The sequence below is a fragment of the Ylistrum balloti genome, unplaced genomic scaffold (genome assembly GCF_031769215.1).
Source record: "Ylistrum balloti isolate Yb309-2 unplaced genomic scaffold, AGI_CSIRO_Ybal_v1 Utg371388, whole genome shotgun sequence".
Classification (NCBI taxonomy): domain Eukaryota; kingdom Metazoa; phylum Mollusca; class Bivalvia; order Pectinida; family Pectinidae; genus Ylistrum; species Ylistrum balloti.
In genome coordinates this window covers 39,127-61,396 of record NW_026782731.1, presented here as the reverse complement: position 1 = coordinate 61,396, position 22,270 = coordinate 39,127, and the positions used below count along the sequence as shown (strand labels likewise).

The 22,270-nt window shown below is 36.9% G+C and overlaps 1 protein-coding gene across 1 annotated transcript; it reads right to left on the bottom strand.

The window, feature by feature from the left end:
- Window positions 1–108: 108 nt before the first annotated feature.
- Window positions 109–21,880, bottom strand: LOC132562285 (uncharacterized protein C2orf50 homolog). The gene is made up of 4 exons (XM_060227026.1): window positions 21,645–21,880; window positions 5,319–5,456; window positions 4,431–4,470; window positions 109–374 (listed from the first exon to the last, which is right to left on the bottom strand). Exons 1-4 carry the CDS (start codon window positions 21,878–21,880, stop codon window positions 183–185), a joined length of 606 nt encoding a protein of 201 aa, XP_060083009.1. The 3' UTR covers window positions 109–182.
- Window positions 21,881–22,270: the final 390 nt, after the last annotated feature.

The following is a 22,270-nucleotide window of genomic DNA, read 5'->3' as shown; positions in this document are numbered from 1 at the left end:
TTTGTATTAAAAAATGTTTATATAAACAATGGCATTACTTTAATTTAATACATTTTTCAATAGGCCGGGTAAAATTATCACAAAACTTTCGAAGCCGCAAGCCTTCAATACCTTGTAATAAAATGGCGGCGGTCTTAAGCAAACCCCGTCTATATATGGGTTTACATTGTCTTATTGCCTAACTAATAACACACTAGATCATTGCCCATCTTCTTCCTCCGTTTTCCACTGTAAAATTGGAATTCTAGTTGTTGCATTGTAACGCCGACTTCCGAATTGACCTTTGACCCATAATTTCCGGAATTGGTATTTGGTACATCATCCGAAAATATGCTGATCTTTTCTGGTAAAGGTTCCGGTTCTTTACGATTTCCCTGTAAAATCAAAGACATTAATGACTTAGTTGAACTTCATTACAATTCATGCTTTTCGCGTCCTGGTCAGTAACTGACCTTTATAGGCTGGATAACCTACTTTAAGATTAGAACATTTCTTTCCGCTAGGTTACGCTCGCGACGCCTAGCGGATAGTTGAAAAAGACGGTAAGTGAATCAGAGACATTACTCAATATTTTTTTGAAGAGGTGTACCGGATCTTGATTGGTGTACGGAGTAATGTGCTCACCATCAGCTTATCAATTATTATACATTTTACAAAAATCTGTTATAAAAACGCCGGCGTTGTAGCACAAAAACATGAGTAAACAATTATAATATCTACACTGTATATTGCTGTCGGAAATATCATAAAAAAAGCGATGTGATACCCAGTTCTTATCTTAAAACATTAATCACATGCTCTCTTACCATGTCACTTAAAAAAACAAGTCTGATTGTATACAAATATCTGCATACATTGTACATGGTTCTGACAAAAAAAAACCTGGCATATATTTTGCAAATGCTGTAAAAAAACATGCCAAAACGTAAAAATTAGACAAGTGATACACTAAACTCGTGATATCATGTAAATAGACAAAAACCAAACACACTAGTGGAACTCTTCAGCATGATGGTAAATATTGATAGCAATGGAGTATATCAGCACCTGTCCAGTTCAGCATCTGTGTATTAACACATTCCCTAGTTACCAACACATTCCCTAGTTACCCAATTTGTTGTCATCTTCTTTTAACTACATAATTTGACTGTCTGACATAGCTTGGGATTAAACAGTTTGACTTGGTGTCGGATAAGACAGTGTAACATAATCTATGTTAGACTTGGTGTCGGATAAGACAGTGTAACCTGACCTATGTTTGACTTGGTGTCGGATAAGACAGTGTAACCTGACCTATGTTTGACTTCATGTTGGATAAGACAGTGTAATCTGACCTATGTTTGACTTGGTGTCGGATAAGACAGTGTAACCTGATCTATGTTCGACTTGGTGTCGGATAAGACAGTGTAACCTGACAGTGTAACCTGATCTATGTTTGACTTGGTGTCGGATAAGACAGTGTAACCTGATCTATGTTTGACTTGGTGTCGGATAAGACAGTGTAACCTGATCTATGTTTGACTTGGTGTCGGATAAGACAGTGTAACCTGATCTATGTTTGACTTGGTGTCGGATAAGACAGTGTAACCTGATCTATGTTTGACTTGGTGTCGGATAAGACAGTGTAACCTGACCGTGTAACCTTATGTTTGACTTGGTGTCGGATAAGACAGTGTAACCTGATCTATGTTTGACTTGGTGTCGGATAAGACAGTGTGACCTGATCTATGTTTGACTTGGTGTCGGATAAGACAGTGTAACCTGATCTATGTTTGACTTGGTGTCGGATAAGACAGTGTAACCTGACCTATGTTTGACTTGGTGTCGGATAAGACCGTGTAACCTGATCTATGTTTGACTTGGTGTCGGATAAGACACTGTAGTCTGATCTATGTTTGACTTGGTGTCGGATAAGACAGTGTAACCTGATCTATGTTTGACTTGGTGTCGGATAAGACAGTGTAACCTGATCTATGTTTGACTTGGTGTCGGATAAGACAGTGTAACCTGATCTATGTTTGACTTGGTGTCGGATAAGACAGTGTAACCTGATCTATGATTGACTTGGTGTCGGATAAGACAGTGTGACCTGATCTATGTTTGACTTGGTGTCGGATAAGACAGTGTGACCTGATCTATGTTTGACTTGGTGTCGGATAAGACAGTGTAAACTGGTCTATGTTTGACTTGGTGTCGGATTAGCCAGTGACCTAAACGATGCCCCAGTTTTCAGTGTATCTGTAACTTTTAAATTGTTTCTAGTGGTTATTGATTTTCTCCATCATGTATTCTGTAATATAACAGAAGACGTTGGTGACATTAGTTTACAAAATAAATTGCTTGATCCTCGCATGGACATGTTTGTTTAGTAGGCCTTTACCACTGACTTCATGAACTGATTATTGTGATTATAATGATAATGTGCCGGAGCCTGTGGACGTGACACTCATGATGTAGCAACGAAAAGGAAACGCTCTGACAAAATGGCCACACAAACCAAACCAAAATGTATATTTCAAACATCAACACAAATCGGTTTTATTGCTCGAGTAGGACACGGTTCATGTTTTACAACGTTCAGTAGTTCTAGAGCATCATAGTGTCGACAACACAAACGTTTTTAAATGATTAAAAGCAGCCGTAGTGAAGTCCAAGTACTTAAGGTAGGTTCAATCACACAGACGCTTAAGCTTGCCCGCAAAACAAAACCAACCGTTCTCAAATAAGTCTAAATGACTGAGCAGTGGTGATGGGGAGGCAGGATAATGAAGAAATCCGTAAGATATTTCAAATACTAGTATTTCTTGTTCCGCAGGAATATAGAATTAAATTTAGGTATCTGTGAGGAAGCCGCCATCTTTGAAGTTCTGGAAGTCTAGCCTTCCTCTTGATGATAAAATGTGGAACTAGAACGGACCGTTAAACATGTCAGTGATTTCTACTCGAGCAACAAAATAATGCGATTTAATAAGTCACAAATGATATTGTGTCTAATTACCGCCATCGTAATCCCTTCTCCCTGTAATTTACATAAACCGTAATAAATTAAAGTATTTCAAATATCATTTTATCATCGTGGATACAGTTTCGAGCTGGTTACGATGGCTAACCATTAATTATCAATGTGTATTTCATTTCTCAAATGTCATATTTGATATGGTATATATATTGTAGCAATTTCATTTAATTAATTACTCTCAAAATCCTATTTAGACGGCTACTAATCTTATCCAGGGGTGATATTGAATGGATCAAAGTTCAAAATACAAAAGGCTCCAAGTTTTAACCTGAATATATAGGAAGATATTTAGGACGACTGTAAATGTAGGAAATATTGAATTGTTCTAGCAATGTGTTTTACATTTCATCCAGATGCTAATGATATTGGAATTTCACATCTTTAATGTATGTACTGATATCATTCTTTATCCTGCAACTGCCACTGCCAAATATATTTTTGCTGAATTCGGCAGTGACGGAAAACAGCTGTATTTTAGCACGCGCGGTAATTCGACAGAATTACTCTCTGAATTAACTGAAATATTACGTTTAGAACTATAAAAATATAAATAGCTGCTGAAAAAAGCGATTTCACATTGTGTAATGATCAAGTTGATTTATGAAAGTTCATAAAATCGCTGCTATATCCGATGAAGTTTGGATTTATACTTCCGCGCGGAGTTAATATTTTGACGTCCGTCGTCAGGCAAAATTCAGCGTAATGGTAATCTCAGGTAGGATATGGTCAGTGTCCTAAACTATAAGCTGCATTTTTGCCCGGGACAGAAAGACAATAGTGACTCGCTAAAGGCTCCTCCCCACTTTTGTCTTTCTTCATCCTTGCCATTATATAGCTTATATTTTAAGACACTGACCATGCATTCTCTATGCAATGATTGGTTTAAGGGATAGCAAAAAAAATATAATTTTGAATTGTCAGTAGAAAACGTGTTCAAAAGGTCCTATTTCTCGAACAAATTAACTGAAACTTTTTTTTTCAAACCATATTCACAAGTAATATTCAAATGATATCTTTTAAACTATTGAAAATATACACACATTGATAAAAAAACAGTACATTGTCGTTTTCGCTTATTCTGCAAATCGAAACATGGATAGATATCGTAAATCACTCGTTGTCATATGCATCAGTAGATCGTGGTAAATTAAATAAGCATCCAACAAGTCTACCTAGAATATCTGTAACATCACAAAGTCGGGGCATTCGAACATGTAACAGAGAAGAAGATCAAAAATACTTGCATTAGACAGAATAGCTAGTATACCAGACACCTATTATTGGAGGGAATCGAAAATAAGTTATATTTATTGATTTATTAATTTATTGATTTATTGAGTTTTTAATTAATTTATATATTTTTGTATTCATTTGACATATACATCTACACACTTTGTATGAATTAACGTACCTTGGAATCAAACTCTGTCAGAAATCCCCAGTTTTCATTCCTGGAAAAGACCATAATAAACATAAAACAACGTACTCTATGAAGTCACGACTTCAAAATCCAAGGGTATTGATGAGAATCCTAATCAGATTTCCAAGATGGCAATGGCGACCCCAAAAAAGGAATATCACTTTATTACGCTGAGATGTGCTACAAAACGCATTAGGATAAACTAATCCTTGTAGAATGATAAAATAAGAAAGGTCAATTCCGACTGCTATTTCTATAACGCAGGATGCCAGAATTTTAGAGGGACATAATGCAGATGCTGTGGGGAAAAAGAAAAAGAAAAAAATAAGGAATGAACGCTCTTTTCAGAGACCAAGTGAAAACATTATCTTGACCTTTGAAATATTCATTTTTTTATTTTATTATTATTTTTTTTCTGATCTGAAATTTAGATTCTAATAGTGTGTTTAGCATATGTTTTACATGTTTATATGTTTTTGGAGTATGGTATATATGACTTTAACAAGTACTGCACCAGAAATAAGCTTGACAATATTAACATAGATTTCTATATTTAACACGATGACAATGTGTCGATAGAAATAGATATTTCGTGTGAACGTTTTTAGGAATATCCAAAATTATGAGTACAGCAAAAGATGTAGTTACAGACATATCAAGTTACCCTTTCATCATGTATCTTAAACTTGTGTTCTATGTATCTATGTAAAAAATAGAACTGAAGGGGTATTCATTGTGGTAAATGTACTATTTTTCAATCCATATGAATACATTGTTGAGAGAAGGGACCTTGATAATATCACCATAACGCATGATAACAGACAAATTTATAGATAAAAAATGATTTTTGATTAAAGTTTGTAAATAATTTTGACTTACCAATTTTTGAGACACATTTCCTCCTTTCCAACGGCTTGTTTCCATATTCTGTCCTGGGTAACATTATCACATTTGCTGAATTCAGCTTCCGAACGTTTTCCTTTCGGTCCACCTCCGCCACCACCGGAAGCTTCCGCACTGGAAACATGATTTAAACGTCGAGAAATTAACAAAAAACGATAGCTAGCAGACTTGACATTGGTTTTGCTTTTACGCATTTCATTTAGAAATGCGACTGGGTGGAAGGTGTTTCGACGAAGAGATCTGAGTAACAGACTTGGCGAAAAATACTGGCTTCAAGCTCGAGTAGCAGTTTCCAGCAGCGCAACCTTGATGGCAAATATTCACTTAATAAATTTATAAATTAATAAGATAATGACAATTAAAAGTATAAAGAAATACTGAATATCGTATAATTTGTCTCTTAGCCAGTTCCAGACAATAAAATGCGGTTTCCTGGTCGCTTTTCGTCTATGTGATATCCGCCAGAAGCTTTGATGACTTGACTTGCGAGGCCGATAAATGTGATTGTTCAAATGCATAAACAACTTTTGCTCTCCAGGTAGTTCATAAACGTTAGGTTCCGTTTTCAAAAACACGCATGATAAATATTTCGATTGCTATTACATCGCCTTCTCTCAACATGTTGAACATTTAGGCATTCTGGTCTTCCGGGCCGTTGATTAAAAAGAAAGCTCCACAATTTCGTCCAGAATTCTAAATTCGTGTTTCCATCTTCTTCAGAGTGAAGCTTTTCAAAACAATGAGCTCGGCGGAACTTAAAATGTCCCCGATAAAAGCATGCGTTGCTAATCAATGATTCAATAATTGACAATGAAATTGACGGCTTCCGGTTGAGACAACAATGACGTCATAATCGATATCGTCGTTAGTAGTAACAACTACCAGAATAACGATGTTTATTGCTGTCATAAAGGCTTGGGTCCTGAGAATTATGACGTGAAATCTAGATGTACCACTCAAAAAAGGCACAAAGTGGAATTATCTTATAATCTCGGACCAAACACTTGTCCGTCAAATTGTAAAACTCGGACCAAACACCTGTCCGTCAAATTATAAACCTCGGACCAAACACTTGTCCGTCAAATAGTAAAACTCGGACCAAACACTTGTCCGTCAAATAGTAAAACTCAGACCAAACACTTGTCCGTCAAATAGTAAAACTCAGACCAAACACTTGTCCGTCAAATTATAAACCTCGGACCAAACACTTGTTCGTCAAATAGTAAAACTCGGACCAAACACTTGTCCGTCAAATAGTAAAACTCAGACCAAACACTTGTCCGTCAAATAGTAAAACTCAGACCAAACACTTGTCCGTCAAATTATAGAACTCGGACCAAACACTTGTCCGTCAAATTATTTTGAGTTGCAGTGTATGATTTGAGTTGCAGTGTATGTTTTGTGTTACAGTGTATATTTTGAGTTACAGTGTATATTTATAGTTACAGTGTCTATTTTGAGTATTTTGAGTTGCAGTGTATATTTTTAGTTGCCGTGTATATTTTGAGTCACAATGTATGTTTTGAATTACAGTGTATATTTTGAGTTACAGTGTATATTTAGAGTTACAGTGTATATTTAGAGTTACAGTGTCTATTTTGAGTATTTTGAGTTGCAGTGTATATTTTGGGTTACAGTGTATATTTTGAGTTACAGTGCAGAACCTTTATCGATTTTGTATGTAAGTTGCTCGTGTCTCATCAGGTAATGTATATTTCATGTGGTATTTTTATTCATTTACTGTATCATATACATCAGCGGAGTCCACTTGATTAAAACAATGAATCATTTAGTACAGGTGTGTATTATAGCCAGGTAGCTAATAAATATACGTGGGAGGTTTCTCTCGTACATCGGGGTTAGTGGGATATAAGTAGCTATTTACACTCAAAGTTGACATGGGACACTTCAACTGCCGGCAGAAGATCAATATATGCTGTATATATAAACACGAGCGGTGATACAGGGCATATACTTGTCGTGTATATGTAGTCGTAATACCATGCGAGTCACAGGGACCTGAGAATTAGTCACAGGGTCCTGAGCATTTGTTTCAGTCTTGTCTGTATCACAGGTCCTGAGCATTTGTTTCAGTCTTGTCTGTATCACAGGGTCCTGAGCATTTGTTTCAGTCTTGTCTGTATCACAGGGTCCTGAGCATTTATTTCAGTCTTGTCTGTATCACAGGGTCCTGAGCATTTGTTTCAGTCTTGTCTGTATCACAGGTCCTGAGCATTTGTTTCAGTCTTGTCTGTATCACAGGGTCCTGAGCATTTGTTTCAGTCTTGTCTGTATCACAGGTCCTGAGCATTTGTTTCAGTCTTGTCTGTATCACAGGGTCCTGAGCATTTGTTTCAGTCTTGTCTGTATCACAGGTCCTGAGCATTTGTTTCAGTCTTGTCTGTATCACAGGGTCATGAGCATTTGTTTCAGTCTTGTCTGTATCACAGGGTCCTGAGCATTTGTTTCAGTCTTGTCTGTATCACAGGGTCCTGAGCATTTGTTTCGGTCTTGTCTGTATCACAGGGTCCTGAGCATTTGTTTCAGTCTTGTCTGTATCACAGGGTCCTGAGCATTTGTTTCGGTCTTGTCTGTATCACAGGGTCCTGAGCATTTGTTTCAGTCTTGTCTGTATCACAGGGTCCTGAGCATTTGTTTCGGTCTTGTCTGTATCACAGGGTCCTGAGCATTTGTTTCAGTCTTGTCTGTATCACAGGGTCCTGAGCATTTGTTTCGGTCTTGTCTGTATCACAGGTCCTGAGCATTTGTTTCAGTCGAGGTATTTATTAACCTACTCTGGTCTGTGTCACAGGGTCATGATAATTTGTCACAGTTGTGTTGTTAATGAACCTACCCTGGTCTGTGCCACAGGGTCATGATAATTTGTCACAGTTGTGTTGTTAACGAACCTACCCTGGTGTGTGTCACAGGGTCATGATAATTTGTTACAGTGAATATGGGTCTACCCTGGTCTGGGTGTAACATGTCTTTTAGAGGTTTGAAGGGTTACTTCAATATTCGGTGAAATTGACATTCTTATACAGCAAAGACAAATATTAATAAAACCTCAAAATCTCTTAAATACAATTTCTGATCCCGGTGACTAGAGCAGCATTGTACAAATACATCGACATGTCACCAATTATCCAAAATTGGATTATCATTAGTTCCATAAAGTCTTGTTCTTAGTATCATATTGAACCCGTAAACACTTCCTGTGTATAATTAAATCGTATAAAATCCGTAGAGCTCCACTTCACTAAAAACACCTACACATATATATATTTCAGACATTCCATATTTTTTATCTCGAGAAAACCCACTAACCAGACCAATATATACACGAACAACACTTATTCTGTCAGGGAACAATGACGACAGTGTATAGAGGGGTGGGGGTAATTTTACTTCATAAACTCTCGTGTAGCATGGACTTAAAATCATAGGAACTTTTTCTTCAACTTGTTTTATTTTTATTTTATAGTTGTATTTTATTTCATTTTATTTATTTTAACTTTGATCGGTTTAGTATGTTCAGAATAAATCTTATATATACAGAAAGCTGAAAAAGTGAATAATATTGATAATCAAAAAGCTCATGTCCGTCAGTTTAAATTGAAATAAGGTTATACTTTGATAAGATATGATATAACAAAATTTCAAAACTTACGTATACTTAAAACAATTAGTTATAAAGAAGATTATATACTTCCTTGATACATCTGAATCAATACATTAAATTTTTCTATAAAGCATTTCAAACTCCTTCACTTTTCCATTCTCCCACATTTCCTCAACCATGTGTGCACAATAAAATTACCTAGTGCGAATATCTCCCTCAACATTTATCCGACCATCACACTACTTCCCCTCCACAACAGCCTCCTCGACTCCCGGTTTTCGCTAAAGGTTTTCCGTCCTCTTGACACAGCGCTCCATCTTCTCCAATAAAACGCTAAACCCACGACCCATTTTACACATCTCCTTAAGTTCCCCTAATTGTACATGTTTTTTTCTTCCTTCTCTCGATTCTTCCCCGCCCTTCCATTTCATACTTTCATAACGTTCCCCTTTCTATTGAGTCTATCTAACACCACCACCACCTCTCCCTCTTCTTCTTTAATACCTTATCTTTATCCCATACTCCTACATTCTCCACAATGTTTCAATCTCTATTGTCACCATTCTATCTCTCCCCCGTAATCTGTCATCCCTCTGTACATCCCAATCTCTATTGTCTCCATTCTATTTCTCCCCCGTAATCTGTCATCCCTCTGTACATCCCAATCTCTACTGTCTCCATTCTATTTCTCCCCCGTAATTTGTCATCCCTCTGTACATCCCAATCTCTACTGTCTTCATTCTATTTCTCCCCCGTAATCTGTCATTCCTCTGTACATCCCAATCTCTACTGTCTCCATTCTATCTCTCCCCCGTAATCTGTCATCCCTCTGTACATCCCAATCTCTGCTGTCTCCATTCTATCTCTCTCCAGTAATCTGTCATCCATCTGTACATCCCAATCTCTACTGTCTTCATTCTATTTCTCCCCCGTAATCTGTCATCCCTCTGTACATCCCAATCTCTACTGTCTCCATTCTATTTCTCCCCCGTAATCTATATTTCCTCTGTACATCCCAATCTCTGCTGTCTCCATTCTATCTCTCCCCCGTAATCTGTCATCCCTCTGTACATCCCAATCTCTGCTGTCTCCATTCTATCTCTCCTCGTAATCTGTCACCCCTCTGTACATCCCAATCTCTACTGTCTCCATTCTATTTCTCCCCCGTAATCTGTCATCCCTCTGTACATCCCAATCTCTACTGTCTCCATTCTATCTCTCCTCGTAATCTGTCATTCCTCTGTACATCCCAATCTCTACTGTCTCCATTCTATTTCTCCCCCGTAATCTGTCATCCCTCTGTACATCCCAATCTTTACTGTCTCCACTTTATCTCTCCCCCGTAATCTGTCATCCCTCTGTACATCCCAATCTCTACTGTCTCCATTCTATTTCTCCCTCGTAATCTGTCATCCCTCTGTACATCCCAATCTCTGCTGTCTCCATTCTATCTCTCCCCCGTAATCTGTCACCCCTCTGTACATCCCAATCTCTACTGTCTCCACTTTATCTCTCCCCCGTAATCTGTCATCCCTCTGTACATCCCAATCTCTACTGTCTCCATTCTATTTCTCCCTCGTAATCTGTCATCCCTCTGTACATCCCAATCTCTGCTGTCTCCATTCTATCTCTCCCCCGTAATCTGTCACCCCTCTGTACATCCCAATCTCTGCTGTCTCCATTCTATTTCTCCCCAGTAATCTGTCAACCCTCTGTACATCCCAATCTCTACTGTCTCCATTCTATCTCTCCCCCGTAATCTGTCATCCCTCTGTACATCCCAATCTCTACTGTCTCCATTCTATTTCTCCCCAGTAATCTGTCAACCCTCTGTACATCCCAATCTCTGCTGTCTCCATTCTATCTCTCAACCGTAATCTGTCATCCCTCTGTACATCCCAATCTCTGCTGTCTCCATTCTATCTCTCCCCCGTAATCTGTCATCCCTCTGTACATCCCAATCTCTACTGTCTCCATTCTATCTCTCCCCCGTAATCTGTCATCCCTCTGTACATCCCAATCTCGACTGTCTTCATTCTATTTCTCCCCAGTAATCTGTCAACCCTCTGTACATCCCAATCTCTACTGTCTCCATTCTATCTCTCCCCCGTAATCTGTCATCCCTCTGTACATCCCAATCTCTACTGTCTTCATTCTATTTCTCCCCAGTAATCTGTCAACCCTCTGTACATCCCAATCTCTACTGTCTCCATTCTATCTCTCAACCGTAATCTGTCATCCCTCTGTACATCCCAATCTCTGCTGTCTCCATTCTATCTCTCAACCGTAATCTGTCATCCCTCTGTACATCCCAATCTCGACTGTCTTCATTCTATTTCTCCCCAGTAATCTGTCAACCCTCTGTATATCCCAATCTCTGCTGTCTCCATTCTATTTCTCCCCAGTAATCTGTCAACCCTCTGTACATCCCAATCTCTACTGTCTCCATTCTATCTCTCCCCCGTAATCTGTCATTCCTCTGTACATCCCAATCTCTACTGTCTTCATTCTATCTCTCAACCGTAATCTGTCATCCCTCTGTACATCCCAATCTCTACTGTCTCCATTCTATCTCTCCCCCGTAATCTGTCATCCCTCTGTACATCCCAATCTCTACTGTCTCCATTCTATCTCTCCCCCGTAATCTGTCATCCCTCTGTACATCCCAATCTCTACTGTCTCCATTCTATCTCTTCCCCGTAATCTGTCCCCTCCAATACATTGTCTATCCTATGCACTTCCTAATCTCTTCTGTTTACAACTCTGTATCTCCATCGTTCTTTTTCTGTATTCCTTTCCTGATCTGTCCCTCCAGCATTCTGTCCTCTGTTCCAACCTAGATTTCCTCTGTCTATTATATCTCTCCCTCTTTTTTCTGTATTCCTTCTCTAACCGGTCCCTCTAACATTCTCTCTATCCTCTGTACCACCTTCGATCGCCTCTGTCTACAATCCTATCTCTCCCTCTTTTTCTGTATTCTCCTGTGATCTGTCACTCCAACACTATGTCTGTTATCTGTATCACCTTCTTTCTCCTTTCTTCAGACATATCTCTCCATCGTTGTGTATTACTTCCTTACTCTATCCTTCCAACACTTTGTCTTCTCAATTTTCTCTTCCCACGAGTCCTCCCCTCGATCCCATTTTTCCTTGGTCCCTCACCTGCTACATACCACCACGGATTAAGATATATCTAAATCCATGATGTACCCGACCCTGAATCTCTCCATCTCTACCTGCCTGTCTTGGACACAATTATACCTATCAGCTGTTAATGTATATCGAATGAAGACAAAATTCGATCCGGCATGAAATTTCATTATCAGATAATAATGCGAATTTCATTTACTAGTATAAACGTTTATGACGAAATTCAGAGTCGACCTACACATCCGTTTTTTATATAACTTGATACTACAGCGAAAGAAACTTGTTCTGTGGTGAAACATTGAATATGTATCATATATATATATATATTATATGTATGTATATATTTATATAATCACTGGTAACATATACACAATGACAATGCTTACGTGAGTTTTGGTTGAAATGAGAATATCACTCCTCCAAATTTCCTGTCCATAATGTTTCCTAAATACTGGCTGTTATAATTAATCCTTGTTGGTTTCTGTCGTAAAACACTGTAGATATGAAAACTTCTCTTTTTCTTGTACAATGCGCGTAGTGTTATTATGTACAATATTTGGCCTGTTTGTATATGAAAGAGAGACGTCCACCAAAAGCCACTGTCGTTAAGCCGGATAGGTAAAGGTAAACAAAGTGTCTACAATAGTATACAGTTCACGTTCAGGTGTGTAAGAGACGCGTTCACACTCGGCTACCTGTACCAGACATATAGATATTAAAGCTCTTCTATCAATTTCACTTACTCCCGCCAGTATTCACACTTAATTTAAACCACACACTTGTATGTTGACATGAAAACGACAATCTGCCTGGTGGATTTCTCCCTAAAGAAATCAATGATGGGGGGGGGGGGGGGGGGGGTGGGGGGGATTTCTATAAAAGATCGTTTTTATAGAATTGTTCTTTTATTATTGATTGTTATAAACAATGACTTCCTGTGAACCTGGCTTCACTTGCTTATTCTAATATTTCAAGTATCACAAAATAATTCTAAGATCATATACGGTTTATGCCAACAAACTATCGTAATTGATATTTAAAGCGCTTCTGTATTTTTACACACACCCTCCGCGGAAATTGACACTAAATGCAGCCTGTGAAATGTGATTCCAATTTATCGATCTATACTCCTACCTGCCGTCCTAAATGGGAAATGGATTTCTATTTTACATGTGATCTCCACACACTCGAGTGATATACGACAGTCGCACAGCTCATACATACATTAATATTCATGGACGATATTTTAAAAGGCTGATCCAGCGATCTGACGCTGATAACAAATATGGATCGGGGTCAGTAGAATATGTACATTGGGAATCACCTGATCTTTTTTCATAGAAACGTAATTGTACATCTGGTGCCTACACAGGTGTATGTATGTGTAAGTATCAGGTATGGTTAAAGAGAACTGGCGTTGTTACTGTAATTAGTTTACGTAAAACGAGATTCAATTATTAAAAAAAAAAAAACGGTATTAAAAAGACTAATAATGATATAAAAAAAAATAACGTTAACAAATTAGGGAGTGTGTCCTATAAAAGGAAGTGACGTAAGCATGATTATGAAACATTAAGTAGTAAATCAGATATAGACCTCTCTTGGTGACTCTTTAGTCTTGTCTTTTCAGTGGAAAAAAGAAGAAAATGAAGAGGATGGACAAACGCGACGTATTGTTCACGTCGCGATACTAAGTAAATGCGCAATAAATCTTCGAAACCGTGAAACTTTGTCCGTACCGCGAAACCTCGACCATACCTTGAAATATCGCATGTCGCAATACGTTGTCTGATTTTGGTCATTTCGCTTTGACATTGCGATAGAAGTACTCCATCAACGCGACAAAAGTACCTCGCCAGTGCGACAACGAGACAAAAAGATATATCGCGTTGCCGGGATACTGTTGTCGCGATGTCACACTATCGCGCTGGTAGGGTACTTCTGTCGCGTTGTTCCGTTGGCGTGTAGATTTCGTCGTATTGTTACGTTGGCGTCGCGACAAAGCGAAACGGCCGCAATAAGCCACAATATTATTCTTTGAAAAATTATCTATACCGCAATATAGCATCCAGGCCGTGAAACTTCGTTCATAAAGTGACACGTAAATATGGTTTTGAAATAAATGCTATTTCGCCACCTTATTTCACCGTAAATCATATAAGACAGTGAGAACTATTGCCGAGCGTGCTATATGTAGGATCAGCGATAACAATGGATAAACGACGGAAACAAGATTTCAGTTATTGCAGAATTCTATTTCCGCCTACGACTGCTACAGTATTTTTGCAACTTCCGCTCTCTCTACTTAATACTTCTTCTGTAAATGATCCAAAGGATGTAATCGTCTGTCCTAAATTATTGAAATTATCACCATATTACAAAAATGACAAAACGACAATTAGTGATGTCATATTTGAATCGTTACTGTGGAGGTTAATTATATTCACGAATTAATTCTACAGTTATCGCTTTATTATTGGCATTGCTTATAATTATCTCGTTCGCTGTAATTATCACTAACCAAAATAATTACTAATAACCGAAAAAAATATTATAACCGAAATAATTACTTTAACCGAAATAAATATTATAACCGAAATAATTACTATAACCGAAATAATTACTATAACATAAATAATGGACATTATTGAAATTGTCGTTATCACTGAAGATGTCCATATATCGCTATTTTGAAGTCCGTGATGGGGATCACTGATTATGTAATATGTCTGATATTTGTACTGTTCTCTGTCACACACTTAATGTACATGTACATTTGTGCTTCATGGCCAAATCAAATTCCTGTAGACACTGTGTAAATATGTTCTATATGAGCTGATTGTACATTTCAAGTTCAAATCGCGTTACAATGTTCCTTAATGTTTATTTTGTGACGTTTCCTCTAAAGGTTAAATTTGGTGCAAATTTTCGTACAATGAAAACCTTTCAGAGACAACTTTTGTGTGCCACTTTCGGCTTCGGTTAACATTATATTTATTTTCATACTTTCCTTACATTGTTATTACTATTGATAAATAATCATCAGTTATCGACATTTCTACATTATATGGTATAATATTATGTATGCTCTTTTCTATCTTCATTCAAAAGTTTCCATTTCAAGCGAGATTTTTTTTTCAAACGATTCTGAGAAATTAATTCATTCTTTTTTATTTATTTTTTTTTTTCTGGGTCTTGGCGAGAAAAAATAACAACTTCAACACAAGTTTCATTAGATCTCATGTTTGAGAGGTTTTTAAGTCAAAATGTAGAGAACAAAATCAAGTGTAAGGAGCCATTTTGGTGTGACGTAACATCATTGTCCATTTTATGACGTCACAATTTAATTCTGACTGACGCAGTGTATATTAAAATAATGACACATATTCACAGGAGGGTTATGTGATAAACGAATATATATAACAACATATTTAAAAAAATAATGTCGAAGTTTGGAACTCCTCAGTTGATGAGAAGCACATCACATTAAGGTAACATACACCCTTAAGACATTGATTTCTGCTTACGAACTCGTACAGTCCTGATTGTTGTTGATGTCCTTAGCACGTGTCTATACGTATACATGCTTTACCTAGTGCCTATATTAGGTAAGGTTTCATTGCACCTGTGCGTGTTTTATCTGGGAAGATCGGTATTTGATTAAATCCGTTTGTATCGATTTCAGGTAACAACGGCATGTGTTGTATAGATCGGTGATATACTGAGTAAAACACTTAAATATTTACTGATCTTGTATGTCTAATCTACACACCACACTTTTAGGTTTTCGCAGCATTTGATTATCACAGTAGTTTGTCCTAAAATTGATAAGTGAGACAGATATCACTCGATGGTTTGATGTATATGTAATTATTGTCTTTCATGATGATCATTTAAATCGTAAAAATATCGGTATTTTTATTTCAACAATTTTGATACATGAAAGTAGGGTAACGATTTCTTGAATATTTACCGCGTTGATTTGATCTTAACACCTGAATGTAGGGTAACAACTTATTGAACACCTGAATGTAGGGTAACAACTTATTGAATATTTACCGCACTGATTTCATCTTAACACCTGGATGTAGGGTAACAACTTATTGAATATTTACCGCACTGATTTGATTTTAACACCTGAATGTAGGATAACAACTTATTGAATACTTACTGCACTGATTTGAATTTGGAATACATGTTTATTATTGTATTTATATAGAACAGTAGGTTGAAGTACACAGAACGTCGAGATTTGTTTATATCAAAATATGTCCCCTATCTTATAAGGAAGTATATTGTAAATGTAAAAACAAACAAACAAACGAAAAACAAATAGCGTGTTTATCAAGCTGACATTTCTATTCCAAAATTCTGTTCTTTCCACAAATTCTTATATTTAAACGACAAAACTATAATCCGACATAGTTTAATAATAATTGCAATCAATTAATATTGTTTGCACGACAGTAATGAAAGATTTGCTTACAGGTACATATTAGCTGTGATTTTTGACAGATTTGAGGCCAACTTTCACACTGAATATTCTAAATATGTACCTCAAAGTTGGTCTCAATTGTCGGTACCACGTCATGCTAGAACGAATTCTTAATTAAACTCATTATCTCTTCAACTGACATTGCCGATTTCCTCTTAATTTGACGTTCATGCATGTATGAACTCGAACACGTCATACTTCGACGCATTCATTAACGTTAATGGACATTAATTAAAACTGTTCGATAAATGGCATCAATCAATGTTTAAGCGTATCATTAAACTTTTTTTATTTATAAATATATTTATTTTTTATGTCTGTCCCCGGTAACCACGAAATTGAAGAAAACTTGTTTCTTTTTGTCTCCGGTAACCACGAGAGTGAACAAAACTTGTTTTTTTCTGTCCCCGGTAACCACGAGAGTGATGAAAATTTGTTTCTTTTGTCCCCGGTAACCACGAGAGTGATCAAAATTTGTTTCTTTCTGTCCCCGCTAACCACGAGAGTGATGAAAATTTGTTTCTTTTGTCCCCGGTAACCACGAGAGTGATGAAAATTTGTTTCTTTTGTCCCCGGTAACCACGAGAGTGATGAAAATTTGTTTCTTTTGTCCCCGGTAACCACGAGAGTGATGAAAATTTGTTTCTTTTGTCCCCGGTAACCACGAGAGTGATGAAAATTTGTTTCTTTCTGTCCCCGCTAACCACGAGAGTGAACAAAATTTGTTTCTTTCTGTCCCCGGTAACCACGAGAGTGATGAAAATTTGTTTCTTTTGTCCCCGGTAACCACGAGAGTGATCAAAATTTGTTTCTTTTGTCCCCGGTAACCACGAGAGTGATGAAAATTTGTTTCTTTTGTCCCCGGTAACCACGAGAGTGATGAAAATTTGTTTCTTTCTGTCCCCGCTAACCACGAGAGTGAACAAAATTTGTTTCTTTTGTCCCTGGTAACCACGAGAGTGATGAAAATTTGTTTCTTTTGTCCCCGGTAACCACGAGAGTGATGAAAATTTGTTTCTTTCTATCCCCGCTAACCACGAGAGTGAACAAAATTTGTTTCTTTCTGTCCCCGCTAACCACGAGAGTGAACAAAATTTGTTTCTTTCTGTCCCCGGTAACCACGAGAGTGATGAAAATTTGTTTCTTTTGTCCCCGGTAACCACGAGAGTGATGAGAATTTGTTTCTTTCTGTCCCCGCTAACCACGAGAGTGAACAAAACTTTTTCATCTACAGTCCTTATATTTGTGTAGCATTATTTGAAATTCTAATACGTTTATTAATGTTGCATTCCTTCACACCACAGCTTAATACATGAGGATATACAGGTATACAAGTTACATGTATGAAAATCCTAGTGGTCAGCGTGTAACAGTACCGTGTGACCCAGGCAATAGATATTAGCGGAGAAAATTAATTTCCATATAAAAGTATATATTACCAGTATGTTATTACTCTCGGGTGTGTTTATTCTGTTGATTGTGGAATGTTGTCGAACTTGACAAAGAATCTATAAATCATGTAAAGGTGCTTCACATTGTATATGATAATTAAACGTTTATAATTCTGTAGGTCACAGTTCATATGATTATCATGTAACCATTTATGTATATGTGTGTATATCTCCCTCCCCCATCCCACCCAACCAACCACCCACCCTCACCCCGTTGATGGTTGTGTTCCACATTTTTAATTTCAAATGTGTCAAAATGAATTTTTTCTACGTTATATGATGAAAAGTATATAATTTTTTTAATTTCATATGAGATATTATGGAGCTCGCTTCGAAGTTTTCATTTTTTGCTTTTCCCAGAAATAAAAACTTTGAAGTCTTATTTCATTATATCTCGTAATATAGTGTTAACTTGTATGACATGGAACAATAACATTATAGAATCTATAAATCATGTAAAGGTGCTTCACATTGTATATGATAATTAAACGTTTATAATTCTGTAGGTCACAGTTCATATGATTATCATGTAACCATTTATGTATATGTGTGTATATCTCCCTCCCCCATCCCACCCAACCAACCACCCACCCTCACCCCGTTGATGGTTGTGTTCCACATTTTTAATTTCAAATGTGTCAAAATGAATTTTTTCTACGTTATATGATGAAAAGTATATAATTTTTTTAATTTCATATGAGATATTATGGAGCTCGCTTCGAAGTTTTCATTTTTTGCTTTTCCCAGAAATAAAAACTTTGAAGTCTTATTTCATTATATCTCGTAATATAGTGTTAACTTGTATGACATGGAACAATAACATTATATACACAATGTGTTATTATGTATGTCTAAAGCCTATACAAGAATACTTACATTTTCGAATTTTGTACTGCCCGATCACCAAGACTATCAACAAATTTAAACATGTTCACAAGATATGAAAACCAACACTTCATTAAAACACTCCGCTAGTTTTCTTAATGAATGTATATATTCGATGTTAAGATGTTAAATACAAGCCGAATATGTTCGTAAGAAAATGATGAGGCCACATATAGGGAAATTTTAATTTGGATATATAACTTAAAAAGATGGCGAATTACTTTTTAATACAATGTTGGTCTAAGTATTAACAAATTGATATATATTGTAGTTAAAACATGATAAAATAGTATTTTTCGATAATAACGAAAAGCTCACCCTAGCTTATGAAATGCGTGGCCCCAGCTTTATTTCTATTAAACGGAAACAACTGTCGAACCATTTAATAAAATTCCGGCTTCTTTTTCATTTTCCATTGACGACCAGCCCTTTAAGTACACAATCATTATTTACAACCAAAACAACCCAAAATCGAAAGATTTCAATGAACCTTTAGAAAGTCACATTTGATGGTGAAAGTTAACAGTAGTCGGAAAAAACGACGCATTCTAAAATACAATGGCGAGAAAATACTGTTATTGATAAACAAAGACAGAGCCGAAGGGACATGTTGTGGGTCTAAAACTCCATCATAGTCTTTGATTGTGAGCGTAATATAACGGAGAAGATGGGCCAGAATAATATTTTTATTTGCACCAAGTCTAAAATATTAACTTTGGATATTAGCTTTAAAATAGGAAAGTGGAATTTCAACCTTAGCATGTTTGAAACTACATTGACATTAGTATGACGTCATTTAGTTATGACGTCACAATAATGATGCTAACAAAAGAAATCGTTTAAGGTGCATTGTCATGAGAGCAGTTACAGAACTGTACAGATCTTGCTTGAAGTGAGAGGTATTTTGTCAAAAACCTTCATTAGCTGAGAGTTAAAACAAAGTGGTGTAAAACCTGAGTCCGTATTCATGAAACCGCTCTCATGCTCAATCATAGATTTTTGTACTTTTTCATAATTCACTTAAATCATATCCAATAATACAAATGTCAACTCTAAACATAGAATATAGCATTTGGCTTGAAGTCCTTTCAAATATTTTCAAAACCAGCCTTCTTTGTTCATTTTTAACTAAAACAAGATATAAGACTTGAGCATAAAATTCATGCTTGAGCATGAGAACGGTTTCGTGAATACGGTTCCTGATCTCCGGTCATTTTAATTTTTTTTCGTCTTAAAACAATTCAGATCACACTTAGGCAGAGAGTTACTATAGTATTGTCCAAGGCCTCTTGGTGAAATTTCCACATAAAATTATCCGTTAGATTCTCCCTGGTAGAATCTGACAGATCTTATGATTCCAAAGACACAATTTTGTTTAGAGATTAACATGCTATAAACAATCAAAAGAGCTCGTCTTTATATTGTTACAGTATAGACACCTGTATCTGCAACGTAAACAGCTCCAGCCAAAAATACAGTCCGGCTGTAGATACAGGTGCCCGTGGTTAGCGTTTGTGTAACATTTCGTGTCAGTAGAAGGGAAACAACTCAATCAAATTTAAATGTCGAATGTTGAAATAGACTATAGCTTTGATAAACTTTTATAGAAACATTATATTATATAAATTTCGATAATCCTCTTCCTCAAACCTACACAGTATACATATATCTACCTCAACCCAACACAGTATACATACGTTTACCTCAACCCAACACAGTATACATATATTTACCTCAACCCAACACAGAACACATATATTTACCCCAACACAGAACACATATTTACCTCAACCCTACACAGTATACATATATTTACCTCAACCCTACTCAGTATACATATATTTACCTTAACCCAATACAGAACACAGATATTTAGGGCTAAATGAACCATTTTAGAAAATCCTTCATTTCTTTTTAAAATAATGTTAGAAGGTTTTTAGTTACATTTGGCAAATATGTCACACCAAAATGTTCATGATGCAGCGCTTTTGTATGAGAATGAATATCGTGTTAAAATGTTGTATAGTAAAGGTATATAATTCGTCAACCCCGGGGTATTACAAGGTAGTGAGAAATAAACAAAAAAATATTTGGTTTCTCTTTTTTTTAAATTAATAAATTTATTTATCTTTGCTATTTGCCATATCAATCAAGTGCTTGCCCACTACTGTACAGAGTGTTGATATGTGACGCCGTTGGTCACGTGGCATTCTATTCGATGTACTCATGAGTAACATTTTACGTCGGGAGCCAGTCACTCTTTGTCCAATTACAACATGTCTGATGGGTTAACGTGAGACCATATACATGTCCCGGATACAGTAGTCTTAGTCCCTCTCACCAGATGTCGCAAACATCAATACACACTAGGCTCTAGGTTTGGCTTGTTGATGTCGTAATAAATGGTATAATTATTGTGTTCTAATCCGATATGATATGTATATGACATGGAATAGTGCTACATATCGATCTATAACCATTGTTAAATATGATTCGTCAACAAAGATCACTTTCCTTACGAAGGTCATTCTTGTTTACCTATAGGGTTTATCTACTCATTATCAACTGGTGTCATTTTGAAGGAGAGTCTTCTTGTAATAGCTGGTCGATATCTCACGGAACAACATACAGGAGAACAGTCGCATGTCAGCCAGAGCACAGACCGGTCCGTTTCTCAGTTTCTCGTGAAATACAGATCACCACGGGTAGGGAGTCTCGGGGCTTCCTCTGAGGTAACGCTTTGGGTAGGGAGTCTCGGGGCTTCCTCTGAGGTAACGCTTTGGGTAGAGAGTCTCGGGGCTTCCTCTGAGGTAACGCTTTGGGTAGGGAGTCTCTGGGCTTCCTCTGAGGTAACGCTTTGGGTAGGGAGTCTTGGGGCTTCCTCTGAGGTAACGCTTTGGGTAGGGAGTCTTGGGGCTTCCTCTGAGGTAACGCATTTTATTGACTGAACTGCAGTCAAGTTTTTCCGCTTATAGAATCCTACACCGGTCTCTGCATTCTCTCGTTAAGTCCTGAATTTCCAGTCGCTAGAACATTAACTATCGATCAAGGTGTTTTCTTTTCTTTCCTGTATTTATCGACAAAGGAATTAGAAGCGCCTAAAGTTTCTGGTAGGAACGATTACCTGCCGAATAGTCGATACAGAGCAGACAAGTGACTAAAATAAAGTCGTCTTATTGATTTCCAAATAGCAACGTATCGGTTGTTTCCGTCATCGTTACGAACCTTGACGGAATTTGTCGAGATGTGACGATTCGTCCTTTCATTTCTTAATGAAAATGTCTGGTCTCATCGACATTCATGTTCTCTCAAAATATAGCAAAAGA